Source organism: Rhincodon typus, chromosome 1 (assembly GCF_021869965.1).
Source record: "Rhincodon typus isolate 14 chromosome 1, sRhiTyp1.1, whole genome shotgun sequence".
Taxonomy (NCBI): Eukaryota; Metazoa; Chordata; class Chondrichthyes; order Orectolobiformes; family Rhincodontidae; genus Rhincodon; species Rhincodon typus.
In genome coordinates this window covers 175,857,138-175,873,384 of record NC_063332.1, presented here as the reverse complement: position 1 = coordinate 175,873,384, position 16,247 = coordinate 175,857,138, and the positions used below count along the sequence as shown (strand labels likewise).

General features: G+C 43.8%; 1 protein-coding gene across 3 annotated transcripts in view; it reads left to right on the top strand.

The window, feature by feature from the left end:
- Positions 1-9,192: 9,192 nt before the first annotated feature.
- Positions 9,193-16,247, top strand: part of pkd2 (polycystic kidney disease 2) — a 33,577-nt gene continuing 26,522 nt past the window's right edge. The window contains exons 1-3 of one of the 3 annotated variants that reach the window (XM_048599012.1): positions 9,694-9,798; positions 15,310-15,516; positions 16,121-16,234. In XM_048599012.1, the coding sequence (XP_048454969.1) occupies positions 16,183-16,234 (52 nt within the window). In that variant the 5' untranslated portion in view covers positions 9,694-9,798; positions 15,310-15,516; positions 16,121-16,182. Of the gene's footprint in view, positions 9,799-15,309; positions 15,517-16,120; positions 16,235-16,247 lie in introns of all 3 variants that reach the window. The other 2 variants (XM_048598999.1, XM_048599005.1) reach the window with 2 other exon arrangements.

Sequence of the window (16,247 nt, the reverse complement as noted above, 5' to 3'; positions counted from 1 at the left end):
CAATTAGGGATGGGCAATTAATCCTGCCCATAAAGGGGAAAAAAATCCTGGTAAAGGAGTCTGTGATTGCAGTCATAGCATGATAAAATTTTACAATCAGTGGGAAGTGTGGTTGTAAGACTAGACTTTTAAACCTGAATAAAAGTACCTATAATAGAATGAAGGCAGAGCTGGATGAAGTGAGCTGAGAAATCAAATTAAAAGGTAGATCAGTAGAGATGAAGTGGCAGACTTTTAGGGAAATATTGAATGACTCACAGCAAAGATTTATCCTGGTGAGAAAGAAAAGCTTTTTAAGAAGATTGCATCATTCTTGGCTGATTAGGGAAGTTACAGATAGTGTCAAATAGAAAGAGACTCTGTACAAATCTGCAAAAAATAGTGTCAGGTCAGATGATTGGTCAAATTTTAAAGAGTCAGCAAGAAAAGAGCAGAAAAAGGCAGAAAGCAGAATATATGGTAAAGCCAACTAATAACATATAAACAGATAGTAGGGATTTCTCCAGGTATTTAAATAGGGAAGGATTACTAAAACTAGTAGGAAAGGTTTAGAGGGATGTGAGCCAAACACAGGCAGGTGGGATTAGTTTAGTTTGGGAGACCTGGTTCAGTGCAGACAAGTTGGACAGAAGGGTCTGTTTCCATGTCTCTACAAATCTAATTACTGTCTTCAAAGAAGTGAGACTGGAGATGTGATAGTGGAACAGCTGCAAATGGCTGAGTTAGTTTGTCTTGATCTTCACTGTAGAAAACTTAGAAAACTTCCCAAAATTGTGATGTAACTGCATGACGTGGGAGTTGGGGGACCCCATTGTGGTTCATAGTGACCACATCTGTAATAAGTGCTGGTTACTTGAGGAACTCCAGCTCAGAGTTGATGAGCTGGAGTCTGAGCTTAAAACACTACGACACATCAGGGAGGGGGAGAGTTACCTAGAAACTGTGTTTAAGGAGGTGGTCACATCCTTTAGATTAACCAGCTCATATTCGGTCAGGGAAAGGATGGTGTGACTATGAGTGAGGCAGGTAGAGGGATCCGGGAGGTATTACTGAAGGAGCCTCAGCCCTTGAGCTTGTCAAACAGGTTTGAGATTCACTCTCCCTGTGTGGATGAGAGTGGGGTCTATGGGGAGGATGAGCAAACTGACCATAGCACTGTGAGGGGGAAGAAAAGAGAAATTTAATTGTAATCAGGGATAATATAGTCAGGGGAACGGACACCGTTCTCTGTGGACAGGATCGCAAGTCCTGAAGGCTGTGTTACCTGCCTGGTGCCTGGGTTCAGGATATCTCATCTAGGCTGCAGAGGAACTGGGAATGGGAGGGGAAAGATCCAGTTGTCGTGGTCCATGTAGGTACCAATGCTATAAATAGAAAAAGGAAAGAGGTTCTGCTGAGGGAATATAGGCAGCAAGGGCTAAATTAAAAAGCAAAACCAAAAAGGTAATAATCTCTGGATTTCTATCTGAGCCACGAACTAATTGGCACAGGGTCAGCAAGGTTAAAGAGGTAAACGTAAGGCTTAAACGTCAGTGTGCGCGAAATGGATTTGAATTCATGTGAGATTGGCATCAGTACTGGGGAAGGAGGGAGCTGTTCCCAATGGGATGGGCTCCACCTGAATTATACTGGGACCAGAGTCCTGGCGAATAATTAGGGCTGGAGATAGAGCTTTAAATTAAATAGTTTCAGGCAGTGGGGGTGGCTGGGGGGCATCAGTGCCTTAGATAATTATGGAAAAAGTTAAAAGAGTGGAGGGCTCAGCAGAGGTTATTTTAATGTTTCCACAACAAGTAATAGGACAGAGAGAATGGAAAGGGTCAGGAATCTAACTTCAGTAGATTGAGGAGGTATTGGTGGTGATCTTTCAGGAGTCCCTGGAGTCAGGGAGGGTCCCAGAGGCCTGGAAAATGGCTAATGTAACAAGAAGGGAGGGAGGCAGAAGATAGAAGACTATAGGCCAGTTAGCCTGACTTCAGTCATTGATGAGATTTTACAGTCCATTATTAAGTATGAGATTGTGGAGGACTTGGAAGTACCTGGTGAAATAGGGCTGAGTCAGCACAGCTTCGTCAAGTGGAGGTTATACCTGACAAATCTGTTAGAATTCTTTGAGGAGGTAACAGGCAAGTCATACAAAGGAGGGCCAGTTGGCTTGATCTATTTAGATTTCCAGAACAAAGAACAAAGAAAATTACAGCACAGGAACAGGCCCTTCGGCCCTCCAAGTCTGCGCCGATCCAGATCCTCTATCTAAATCGGTCGCCTATTTTCCAAGGATCTGTATCCCTCTGCTCCCTGCCCATTCATGTATCTGTCTAGATACATCTTAAATGCGTTCCAGGCACCCACCACCCTCTGCGTAAAGAACTTTCCATGCATATCTCCCTTAAACTTTTCCCCTCTCACCTTGAAATCGTGACCCCTAGTAATTGAGTCCCCCACTCTGGGAAAAAGCTTCTTGCTATCCACCCTGTCTATTACCTCTCATGATTTTGTAGACCTCAATCAGGTCCCCCCTCAACCTCTGTCTTTCTAATGTAAATAATCCTAATCTACTCAACCTCTCTTCATAGCTAGCGCCCTCCATACCAGGCAACATCCTGGTGAACCTCCTCTGCACCCTCTCCAAAGCATCCACATCCTTTTGGTAATGTGGTGACCAGAACTGAACGCAGTATTCCAAATGCGGTCGAACCAAAGTCCTTTACAACTGTAACATGACCTGCCAACTCTTGTACTCAATGCCCCGTCCGATGAATGAAAGCATGCCGTATGCCTTCTTGACCACTATATCGACCTGTGTTGCCACCTTCAGGGTACAATGGACTTGAACACCCAGATCTCTCTGTGCATCAATTTTCCCCAGGGCTTTTCCATTTACCACGTAGTTCGCCCTTGAATTGGATCTTCCAAAATGCATCACCTCGCATTTGCCTGGATTGAACTCCACCTGCCATTTCTCTGCCCAACTCTCCAATCTATCTATATTCTGCTGCATTCTCCGACAGTCCCCTTCACTATCTGCTACTCCACCAATCTTAGAGTCATCTGCAAACTTGCTAATCAGGCCATATATCTTCCTCCAGATCATTTATGTATATCACAAACAACAGTGGTCCCAGCTCGGATCCCTGTGGAACACCACTGGTCACAGTTTTCCATTTTGAGAAACTCCCTTCCACTACAACTCTCTGTCTCCTGTTGCCCAGCCAGTTCTCTATCCATCTAGCTAGTACACCCTGGACCCCAAGCGACTTCACTTTCTCCATCAGCCTATCATGGGGAACCTTATCAAACGCCTTACTGAAGTCCATGTATATGACATCTACAGCCCTTCCCTCCTCTATTAACTTTGTCACTTCCTCAAAGAATTCTATCAAGTTGGTAAGACATGGCCTTCCCTGCACAAAACCATGCTGCCTATCACTAATAAGCCCATTTTCCTCCAAATGTAAATAGATCCTATCCCTCAGTATCTTCTCCAGCAGCTTCCCCACCACTGATGTCAGGCTCACCGGTCTATAATTACCTGGATTATCCTTGCTACCCCTCTTAAACAAGGGGACAACATTAGCAATTCTCCAGTCCTCCGGGACCTCACCCGTGCTCAAGGATGCTGCAAAGATATCTGTTAAGGCCCCAGCTATTTCCTCGCTCGCTTCCCTCAGTAACCTGGGATAGATCCCATCTGGACCTGGGGACTTGTCCACCCTAATGCCTTTTAGAATACCCAACACTTCCCCCTTCCTTATGCTGACTTGACCTAGAGTAATCAAACATCTATCCCTAACCTCAACATCCGTCATGTCCCTCTCCTCAGTGAATACTGATGCAAAGTACTCATTAAGAATCTCACTCATTTGACTTGTCAAATCTGATTTGTCATAGTCCCACCTCCCCCAGAATGGTCCCAATGTCCCAAAAATCTGAACCCCTCCCTCCTGCACCATCTCGCAAGCCACTCATTACGCCTTTGACAAGATGCCGTACAGGAAGTTGCTAAATAAGAAGGCGTTAGGGGCAAGGTACTGGCATGGATAGAGGATTGGCTGGCTGGCAGAAGGCAGAGAGTCGGGATAATGGGCTCTTTATCAGGATGGCAGCTGGTGACTAGCAGAGTTCCACAGGATTCAATGTTGGGGACCACAACTACTCACGTTATACACTAATGATCTGGATGAAGGAATTGAAGGCATTGTTGTTGAGTTTGCAGATGATACAAAGATAGGTGAAGGGACAGGTAGTGTTGAGGAAGCGGGTAGGCTGCTGAAGGAATTGGACAGGCTAGGAGAGTGGGTAGAGAAGTTGCAGATGGAATACAATGTGGGAAAGTGTGGGGTTATGCACTTTGGTAGGAAGAATAGAGACAGAGACTATTTTCTAAATTGAGAAAAGTTTCAGAAATCTAAAGCACAAAGGGACTTAGGAGTCCTAGTTTTAGATTCTCTTAAGGTGACTATGCAGGTTCATTTGGCATTTAGGAAGGCAAATGCAATGTTAGCATTTATTTCAAGAGGGCTAGAATACAAGAGCAAAGATGTACTGCTGAGGCTGTACAAGGCACTGGGCAGACCACATTTGGAATACTGTGAGCAGTTTTGGGCCTGTATCTGAGGAAGGAAGTGCTGACCTTGGATGTGTTGGTGTTGGAGGGGGTCCAGAGGAGGGTTACACAAGTGATCCCAGGAATGAAAAGCTTGACATTTGAGGAGCGGTTGAGGACTCTGGGTCTGTACTTGATGGAATTTAGAAGGAATGAGGGGGATCTTGTGGAAACTTACAGAATACTGAGAGGCCTGAATAGAGTGGGACGTGACAAAGATGTTTCCACCAGAAGGAGAGACTAGGGCCTAGCCTCAAAGTAAAGGGATGACGCTTTAGAACAGAGATGAGGAGGAATTTCTTCAGCCAGGCGGTGGTGAATCTGTGGAACTCATTGCCCCAGGAGGCTGTGAGGTCAAGTCATTGAGTATATTTAAGACAGAGATAGGTAGGTTCTTGATTAATAAGCGGATCAAGAGTTACAGGGTTTGAGAAACATATCAGCCATGATTGAATGGTGGAAAAGACTCGCAAATGGCCTAATTCTATATCTTATGGTCAAAGATACTTGAAAATCATGATGTGAACCAGGAGGGAGTGCCTTCAAACAATCACCATCAGCAGGCAAACAATGCTGGGAAACTATTGGAACCAAAGGCTGACAAGTCCCCAAGACCAGATGGACTACACAACACTACCGTCTTCAAAGAAGTGGTTGCACAGATTATCAACACATTGGTTATAATCTTCTAAAATTACTTTGATTCAGTTGGAAAATAACAATTGTAGCACCTTTATTCAGGAAAAGAGGGAACAGAAAGCTATAGATCAGTGAGCCTAACATCTTTCATTGTTAGAAACCATCATTGAAGAGGTAAGAGCAGGATGCTTAGAAAATCCTGATGTGATCAGGCAAAATTACTATTGCCTTGAGAAATAAAAATTGTGTTTCATAAGACCCAGTTATCACAGTCTTTTGTTGATTAAAAATGGGCCTTTAACTGATAAGCAAATGAGACTCCAAGTGGTGTTTGGTGTCTGATTACCACTCTGAATGGAGAGCAGGGATCGTTTAGACTGCATGGCAGAACTGTGCTCACTGCGATTCTTACTGAGCTCTGAATGTCATCTGGATGTGGTGTTTGTGCCTCTGCAAAAGGCAGAATCCCTGACATAAACGTTTTAGTAAATAGTGCAGCCTCCTGGTAAATGAAGGCAATTACTATTTATCGCTCACACGCACACACTCACACACACACTCTCTCTCTCATACACTCACACTCAGCTCTCACGCGCACACTCTCTCTCTCTCACACACACACACACACACACTCATACACTCAGTCACACACACACTCACTCATATACACACAGGCACACACACAAACACTCTCTCATACACATATATACACACAGACATACACATGTCTATAAATACACACACACACTCAAATACACACACTCTCTCTCATACACACATGTAGGCACACACATACATATATGCATCCACACACCCTCTCACAGACAAATATACACATACTCTCTCGCGTACACACACTAACACACTCAATTACAAGCACACATATATTTTCTAATACACAATGTCTCATAGAAACATAGAAAATAGGAGCAGGAGTAAACTATTCTGCCCTTTGAATCTGCTGCAGCATTCGATATGATCATGGCTGATTATTGAACTCAGGTGATGGCCTAATGGTATTATCACTAGACTACTAATCCAGAGACCCAGGACTAATCTAGTGACCCCGGGCGAATCCTGTCATGGCAGATGGTGGAATTTGAATCCAATAAAAATCTGGAATTAGGAGTCTAATGATGACCATGAAACCATTGTTGATTGTCGGGGAAAAACCCAACTGGTTCACTAGTGTCCTTTAGAGAAGGAAACTGCCTTTCTTACCTGGTCTGGCCTAGATGTGACTCCAGACCCACAGCAATGAGGTTGACTCATAACTGCCCTCTGGGCAATTAGGGATGGGCAATAAATGCTGGCTAGTGACACCCACATAGAGTTGTACAGCACGGAAACAGGCCCATTGGTCCAACCCATCCACACTGACAAGATATCCTAAACTGACCTAGTCCCATTTGCCAGCATTTGGCCCATATCCCTTTAAACCCATCCAGATGCCTTTTAAATGTTGTAATTGTACCAGCCTCCACCACTTCCTCTCACAGCTCATTCCATACACACACCTCCCTCTGTGTGAAAACATTGCCCCTCAGAACCCTTATAAATCTTTCCCCTTTCCCCTGATTAGGACCCGGGGATTTATCCATCTTGATATGTTTTAAGATCTCCAACACCTCCTCTTCAGTAATATGGACACTTTTCAAAATATCACACAATTTATTTCCCCAAGTTCCCCAATCTTCCATGTCTTTCTCCACAGTAAATACGGATACAAAATATTTGTTTAGTATTTTTCATGATAGTATTTACTGTGGAGAAGGACATGGAAGGACATGGACATTTTGTGAATGAATAAAAAAAGGTATCCTGTTCTCACTTTTTCCCCTTACCCATCGATCCCTTTCACCCTGAGAACTATATCTAGCTCCTTCTCAAAAACATTCAATGTTTTGGCCTCAACTGTTTTCTGTGCCAGAGAATTCCACAGGCTTCCCACTCTCTGGGTGGCACGGAGGCTCAGTGGTTAGCACTGCTGCCTCACAGAGCCAGGGACCCAGGTTCAATTCCACCCTCGGGTGACTGTTTGTGTGAAGTTTGCATATTCTCCCCGAGTCTGCGTGGGTTTCCTCCGGGTGCTCTGGTTTCCTCCCGCAGTCCAAAGATGTGCAGGTTAGGGTGGATAATCCATGCTAAATTGTCCTGTAGTGTTCAGGTATGTGTAAGTTAGGTGGATTAACCATGGAAAATTGCCAATAGTGTCCAGGGATGCGTGTGTTAGGTGGATTAGCCATGGGAAATGCAGGGTTACAGGGATAGGTTGGGGGGTGAGTTTAGGTGGGATGCTCTTTGGAGAATTGCTGTGGACTTGTTGGGCCGAATGGCCTGTTTCCACACTGTAGGGATAGTATGAAATAATTGCTCCTCTCTTCAGTGCTAAATGGCTTACACTGTATCCTTAGACTGTGACCCCTAGTCATCATTCCAGCATTTATCCAGTCTAGTCCAGTTAGGAATGCATAAGTTTCTATGTGATGACCATGCATCCCCCCACCCAACCACCAGCCCTACCCAGACCTCATCAACTCATTTAAACCCTAGGGAATAATAGATCCAGTCTCCCTCCTCCACGTGCACCCACATACATTTGGAAGCAGAAGTTATGATGGGTTTCATAAGCCATTGGGCCTGCGTAAACGCTATCCAATTAGCCCCGTGGCATATGCTTCTGCACAAGATGTACAAAATGTTTGCATTTTTCACCCAATTCTCTTTGGAAAGGTCTGCAAAATTATGAAAAATTTTGAGATTTGATGTGGGGAAGGAATAGATCCTGTTGCTGGGAGGGTCAATAATGAGGGGATACAGATTTAAGGCAGTGGAGGGAGGAGATGGTCATTCTTAATGAACTTCCGAAGGGCCGTCTGTAGCAGATTTAGCAACAACATTCAGAAGGGAATTTAATCAATTCTTGGAAAGGGGAAGTTTGAATGGTGATAAGAATAGGTGAAATAGGATCTACTCTACAGCTAATGCATGGGCTCCCGTCAGTTGAATAATTACAAGAACTTATTCCTCCAATAAATGTTATTTAGAATCATAGCCCAAAATATTTAGCCAATGACCGCTAGGCTTGTGAGGAGAGGCTGTCAAGGGTCTCCACGTTATAGAAAGAACGTGAATGTATTGGAGAGAGTGTAGAGGCAATTTACAAGAATGGTTCCATGGATGAGACACTTCAGTCATAGGGAAGAATTGGAGAAGTTGGAACTATTTTCCTTGGATAGGAGCAGGCTGAGGAGAAATATGACGGAGTTTTCAAAATCATGAGGGGTGTGGACATGGTGGTAGGAATAAATTATATCCAGCTGTGAAGGAATTCATAACCAGAGGGCACAGTTTTAAAGTATTTTTCAAACTAGCAAATGTGAGGTGAGAGAAAAAAAACTTTTTCAGTCAGCAAGAGGTTAGGATGTGGAAAACACTGCCTTATAATATGGTGGTAACAGGTTCCATTGAAGACGGGCATTTTTAAAAAAAAAAAAATCACTCATGGAATGCACGCGTCGCTGGCGGGGCCAGCATTTACTACAGCGAGGGCTAACACAAACACGATGGACTGAATGGTCTCATTCTGCACCTGCGCATTAGGACAAGCTCACCTGCAAGACTATTGGCCAGACTGCCCATCAATCACTGTTAGCGTGCCGTATTGAGCTACCATTGGCCCGCCTGTGACGGAATTCCAGCCGTGAGCCAACCATCATTGGTTGACGCACCCATCAGTCAGACGACGATTGGTTCCATTTGCCCAACAGCCAGGTGGTGATTGGGTGAGTCTGCTTGATAGCCCACCTATTCCCTGTGAGGGCGGTACCAATCTCTGATTGGTCTAAGTGTCGGGCCTTCGGAGAATGATTGGCTAACGGTGACGGAGGTCCAGCCCATCACCGCAGGGCCGGGCTGTGATTGGTCCATCTCCGATTTGGGGCCTGTGAACGGGATGGGAAGCCGCGGCGTGGATTTTCCAGTGACGGGGCGGGGAGTGGTTGACTATAGGTATCTGTAAATTGGCGGAGGTGTGGGGTTTGCCAGGCTCGGATCGACTTGCTCCCGAGGCAGGAACAAAGGAAAAAAAACGGAAAGGCCGGGTGTGGGAGTAGGGGAAGCCTGCGGCCTGGTCGGTTGCTAGGGGCGACGCGCAGCCTGGGGCTGGCAGTGAGGAGCCCGGGCCCGAGCTATGAGCTCCCGGGTGCGGCCTCAGCCGCCGCCGCCACCACCACCAGCGGGGGGAGGCCGGTTCACACCGGCTGCCGGGCCCCGCGTCCAGGAAACCGAGCAGCTGGAGATGCGGAGGATCCGTGCGCCGGCCTCGGCCTCGTCGGCGGCCTCCCGCCAGGCCTGGAGCCGGGAGAACCCGGGGTACGAGCCCGGCGACGAGGAGCTGGACTGGGCCGGGATCAGCCCCGGCCGCCAGTCGGTGTCCAGCAGCGGGACGGGAGGCTCCGAGCCCAGGGGAGAAGCCAGCCCCGTCCCCGAGGACCAGCCGCAACAACAGGTCCGGGCAGCCCTTCCCCACAGTCTCCTGCAGAAAGCCCGAGGTGAGTGAGAGAGACATCCTCCGCCAAAAACCAGCCGGCAACAAGAGACCATAAAACACAGGAGCAGGAATAGGCCGTTCAGCCCATCTAGTTCGCTCTGTCATTCAAGGTGATCGTGGCTGATCTGATAAATCCTCTGCTCCACTTTTCTTCCTTTCCCCGTAGCCTGCCTGGTTAAAAATCTGTCTATCACAGCCATGAATATACTCAATGACCCAGCCACAACAGCCCTCTGTGGCAAAGAATTCCACTGATTCACCACCCTCTGAGAGAAGAAGTTTCTTCTCATTTAAAAAAAAACAAAAGAACTGCGGATGCTGTAAATCAGGAACAAAAACAAAATTGCTGGAAAAGCTCAGCAGCTCTGGCAGCATCTGTGAAGGAGAAAACAGAGTTAACGTTTCGGTCCGGTGACCCTTCCTCAGGGTTCAGGACCTGAAATTTCTTCTCATCCCTGTCTTAACTGTGTTACCCCTTATTTTTGAGATTGTATCCTCTGGATTTAGAATCTTTCGCACAGAGAAACAGCCTTTCCACATTTATCTTGTCAAGTCCCTCAAGAATTTTTTATGTCTCGATAAGATTGTGTCTCCATTTGCTAAATTCCAATGAGAAAGGCCCAACCTACTCAGTTTCTCCTTATAAGTTTCTCCTTACCTGAGATCAACCTAGTGAGCCTTTTCCGGACATTACAGCCAATGTTGTTTACAACAAAACTAGCCAATAATCAGTGTGGGATTAGACCTCCTGTTCTGGAGCAACTACAAGCCCCATTTCCAAAGTTGGATACACACTACACCCCTCTCCATACACTTTTACAAAATGTATGAAAAAGTAATTTTTAAAAACAAATTAAAAGTACACTTCTTTGAAGTTTGAAGAAGTGTGATGTAGTTTCAAGTCCAAATGTTTTAGAATATTATGCAAAATAATCTTTAACATAATTTCATAAACATATGAAAAGCAGATTTTAACATAGGGATGTACAGAGGCTAAGAGCAGGAGTAGCCTCTCCAACACAAGGTGTCAGCTTCAATACGATCATGGCTGATTCTCTACCTCAATACTCTGCTTTCTCCCCATACCTCCTGATATCTTTAAAACCTGAAAAAAAAATTCTTGGATGTATTCAGTGACTTCACCACTGCCACCTTTTTGGGGGAGAATTCTGTAGGTTTACTACCCATTGAGTAAAGAAATTTTTCTTAGGCCGAAATGGTTTACCCTGTATCCTGAAACTGCCCCCTGGCTCTAGACTCACCGTTCATGGTGAGCATCTTTAACAAACATTAAAGATGTTTGCAAAATGTTTGGACTTGAAAAATTGTAACATGGTTTTGTGAGGTTTGTGAATAGTAATGTAATCTTTTCTGTCATTACTTTTCAATAAGTTGGTAAAAATGTTAAAATTACTTGCCAGAGTTTTTACAAGTATGTCACAATACATTTGGTCTTGAAAATTGTAGCAAAGTTTGTAAAAGTATGTTGTGTGTTCCATGAGTTGGTTTTACTGTACAGTAGAATCAAACTTCACTGTTCCCAGTGTTGACTGTGATGATTGCCACAAACATTTAAAATCTTATTGGCTTACAGAAGCTGTGCTACAGAGCTTATGGGAAAAAAAAAATATTCCTAGCACATTGAAAGTTCCAAGTGATGAATCTAAAAATGTAATAATTGTGCCTGCTCTTCTTCTAAAGAAGAGCTTGCATGGTTGAATTGCCTTATTGTGCGCCTTGGAAGGCGCTCTGCTTACAATTGGTTACTTTGAAGTGCAGTCACTTTTCTTGTATAGCTGTGCACAGCAAAATTCCATAAGTAGCAGTAACAATAATGACCATATAGTAATACCTGAGGAAGGATTGTTGAACACAGAAGGTCTGAATGCCCAGTCAGGATCTCAGTTTAAACTCTAATCCTAATGACAGCTCATCTGTTAGTGGAAGTAATGCACACTTGAGTGATCGACAACAAACTCCATGTGTGGATTTATTGGTGGCTTTGTTTAGTGACTGTTCTACATAGCAATGGATTTTAGCACATGTTAGAAACCTGAACGTTGTTCTAAAGACCAAAGGTCTGTAATCCAAATGCTGCAGGTTTGAGTTCCTGGGATCTAACCAGATAGTCTAGGTTGTGTAGAAAATAAGTATTGCGAGAAAATAAGTATTGCAACATTGTCAGGCAAGACCTCTAAATAGGTGCGTGTCTGTCTGTTCTTTGAATTCAAAAGTTAAGGAGTGATGTGATAAACATTTGAGACATTACGAGAATGTGATAAAGTAGAGAGATAACAAGGTGTAGAGCTGGATGAACACAGCAGGCCAAGCAGCATCAGAGGAGCAGGAAAGCTGACGCTTCGGGCCTAGACCCTTCTTCAGATCCTACTATCTCTAAAGTAGAGAGAAATGGCTTCATATGTTATGGGTGTTTAGTAGGACTGTGGACGTAAAGGGTAAGTGATGCGAAAGTAGAAAGGATATTTGGAAAACACTTGCATTACTTGTGACAATGATTTTATTTTACTATCTCACATACAGAAGTGAACTGACAAACCATGATTAGGTGTGACCAAGATATAGAGATAAGTGTGAGAAACCCATTAATGGCATGCGCTTCCAGATTCGATAAATGTGAGGTGTTGCATTTTGGTATGGCAAATCAGAGTAGAACTAATGCACGTAACGGTAGGGTCCTGGGAGTGTTGCTGAACAAAAAGACCTTGGGGTGCAGGTTCATAGTTCCTTGAAGGTGGAGTCACAGATAGACAGGATAGTGAAGAACGCGTTTGGTACACTTGCTTGTATTGGTCAGTGCATTGAGTATAGGAGTTGGGATGTTTCGTTGCAGCTGTACAGGACATTGGTTAGGCCACTTTTGGAATACTGCATTCAGTTGTGGTCTCCCTGCTGTAGGAAAGATGTTGTTAAAACTTAAAAAGGGTGCAGAAAAGATTTACAAGGATGTTGCCAGGGTTGGAGGGTTTGAGCTATAGGGGGAGAGGCTGAATAGACTGGGGCTATTTTCCCTGAAGCTTCAGATGCTTGAACAATGACCTTTATAGAGGTTTATAAAATCATGAGGGGCATTGATAGGGTGAATAGCCAAAGTCTTATTTTCCAGGGAGGGGAGTCCAAAACTAGAGGGCATAGGTTTAAGGTGAGAGGGGAAAGATTTATATGGATTTAAGGGGCAATGTTTTCATGCAGAGGGTGGTGTGTGTATTGAATAAGCTGCCAAAGGAAGTGCTGGGGGCTGGTACAGTTAGAACATTTAAAAGGCATCTGGATGGGTATAAGAATAGGAAGGGTTGAGAGGGATATGAGCCAAATGCTGGCAAATGGGACTAGATTAATTTCGGATATCTGGTCGGCATGGATGAGTTGGACTGAAGGGTCTTTTTTTCGTGCTGTACAACTCTATGACTCTTGCTGTTATGGTTGTTGATGTGTGATTGTGCCATGTATGTTCGAGTCTTTCAGAATTCTAGCTGCTGTTTCTTTCAAAGGTACAGAGATGTAGCAATAGAAAAATTATGTATGACTAATCTGACCATCAAAGAGCCAAATGCATGGTTATCCATTCTGACTCCTGAAATGACTGAGTGTTCTGTTGTCCCACGCTCAACTCTTCTGATTTACTTCTCTAATATTGTTTGACAGAGGGCAACAGATGCAATTTTGGAAACCTGGTTTATCTGTTGATCCCCAGCACTAAGTCCTTGAATATGTTGGTCTTTGCTTGATAAGACAATTACAGAACCTTGATCTTCCTTCTTTACTGTTGGTTTTAATCGCTCATAGTTTTATGAATTCAAGGGGCAGTGCTGTAATGTTTGTACAGCTAGTATTTTTGTAATGAGATGTACAAATGTATTAGCCATGATCTGATGTCAGTTTGCATTTGATAAATCGTGATGTAATACAGCAATCTGATTTAGCACGGAAAGAATGTACTTTTCAGTTATAATCTCTCCTGAAGAATGATAGGAAAAATAAATTTTTATGCCAGAAAATCCCACCCAAAATTCACTTTGCAGTGAACAGTTCAGATATCAGTACAAAAATAATTTCTGCTGATTTTTGTTTATGGTGGGAATACTTTAAACTTAGCACTCGGCATGAATTTCAATCTTTTGCAATATGTTTTCCGACTTCCGAATCCAGGATTTGGCCTAATGTCTAGAGAAAGGCTTCAGGTATTGCATGATATGCCAAATCTAAAATGAAATGCAGGCGGATTGAATCAAATGGAAAACAAACGGCATGGAATATAAAATATCTACAGTGCAGAACGAGGCCATCAAATGTGCACTGACCCTTGAAGTGCACCCACCCAATCCCTCCATTTCCCTTGGATAATCCACCAGGCCTGCACATTCCTAGACACTATGGGCAATTTAGCTTGGCCAGTTGACCTAACCTGCACATCGTCAGATATGGGGAGAACATGCAAATTCCACACAGACAGTCACCCGAGGGTGGAATTGAACCCGGGTCCCTGGTGCTGTGAGGCAGCCATTTTAACCACTGAGCCACCATGACACCCTAAAGTACCTGGCTGTTGGGGAATGGACCTACAAGCCCAGACAGTGACACCCAGCTCTTATTAACAAACAAAAATAAATGTATTGTCTCTTTTATGACAGAAACCTACTGTCCTTACCCACTCCAGGCCGCTATGTAGCTTGACTTCAAATTTCTCTATCTCATTTTCAAATTCTTCCATGGTTTCTCTCCCTCCCTGTCTCTCTAACCTTCTCCAGGCCCTACACCCTTTCCTTTCTCTCTAACCTCCTCTAGCCTGTACATCCCACCTGTCTCTGTAACCTTCATTAATCGTCTGAGATCGCAGTCTTCGTCCAATCCCAGCCTGTCGAGCAACCCCGTTTCCTGTCGCTTCACCGTTGGTGGCTGTGCCTTCAGTTGCTTGCAGCCCTGAACTCTGGAATTCCCTCCCTAAATCTCTCGTGCTGTCTTAAGGCTATGGGTCAAATGTTGCAAAATGGGAGTAGAATATGCAGATGCTTGTTTTTGACTGGGACAGATGTGATGGGCCAATGAGCTTTTCTTTGTACTGTGTTGTAAACCTTTATGCTTATCGAGAACAGATTTAGACAGGGGTTGGCAGTTTGTTTGATTGGTGGAGCATCATCAAATCCCCATTAAACTTCAGAAGGAAAAGGCAGAAGCGTATGACAAGGTCAGGCCAAATGCAGTGATAATCATCTACGCCTGACTGGCATTTATATGGCAGGTACATATTGAGGCAGGTGCAGCAGATAATTGGACTTAGAGCACCAATTTAAATGTGTTATAAGTTTTATTTCATCAGAAACTAGAATCACTTAAACTTTGAGGTTTTAATTGAAATGTGCTTGGTTCTATTAGAAACAATTTAGTCTACCTAGCTGGTAGGATTGAGATTTGCCAATGTAAACTTTGAATTTGTGACATTTGCTTTGTTGATCAGTTTCATCTCCCTGACACAGCTATTTCTCACTTTGTACAGGTGGTTATGTTGAGTGTTTGGAGGTTGGGTTGGTTCAGTTGGCTGGACAGCTGGTTTGTGTTGTAGAGTGATGCCAAAAACATGGGTTCAGTTCCTGTACCATGTGAAGTTACCATGAAGGACTCTCTTTCTCAGCCTCTCCATCATCTGAAGTGTGGTGATCCTGCCAATCTTCTCACTCTAATGACAGAACAGTCCTGTGGTCTGGTAAGACTATAGTGACTTTACCTTACTTTATTGAATATTTATTTTTTCCTTAAATAAAACCAGAAATTCTCTTAAAAAATACCGTTGTTACAGACCAAAAATACTTTAGTGGACTCACCTTGCAAGGGGCAATTAGGAATGAGCAATAAATGCTGGCTCAGCCATCGGCACCCATTGCCCATAAACAAATAATATATTTAAACATCTGATTGTAGGGGCAGTTCGGTGGATGTGTTGCTCGTATAACTGTAGGCTACTTGATGGAGTGCAATATCCTGATGGAACGCTGATAGCTAATAGAAGCCTTTGAATGGTCTTGCAGTTCATCCAAAATGCTAAAGCAAAAGTGTGTTACGTCATGCATCGTGCTGTGATTGTTTTGGTATGAAAATTGCTTTTGTGGCGTTTTAAACCTTTGTGAAATTCTATCTTTTTATGTATATTTGTGCTCTAAAGATCTAAATCTAAATGTTTTGCTTTTTAATAACCTTGTTTAAAATGCTGTGCAGACTTATAACTGTTTGAAATTCTTTATGTTGCTGAATATTTTTTAGCCTGATTTTACAAAAGTTCATGTCTCTTCCCTGTTTTATTCTCTCTTAAGCTTTATGGGGGACACGACTGACTGTGGATCATGCTGTGAGCAGAGAAAGGTACCTGAAGAGCATGCTGCGGGAGATGGTGACATACAGCATTTTCCTTGTGATTCTGTGTGTCTGTAAGTGGAACCA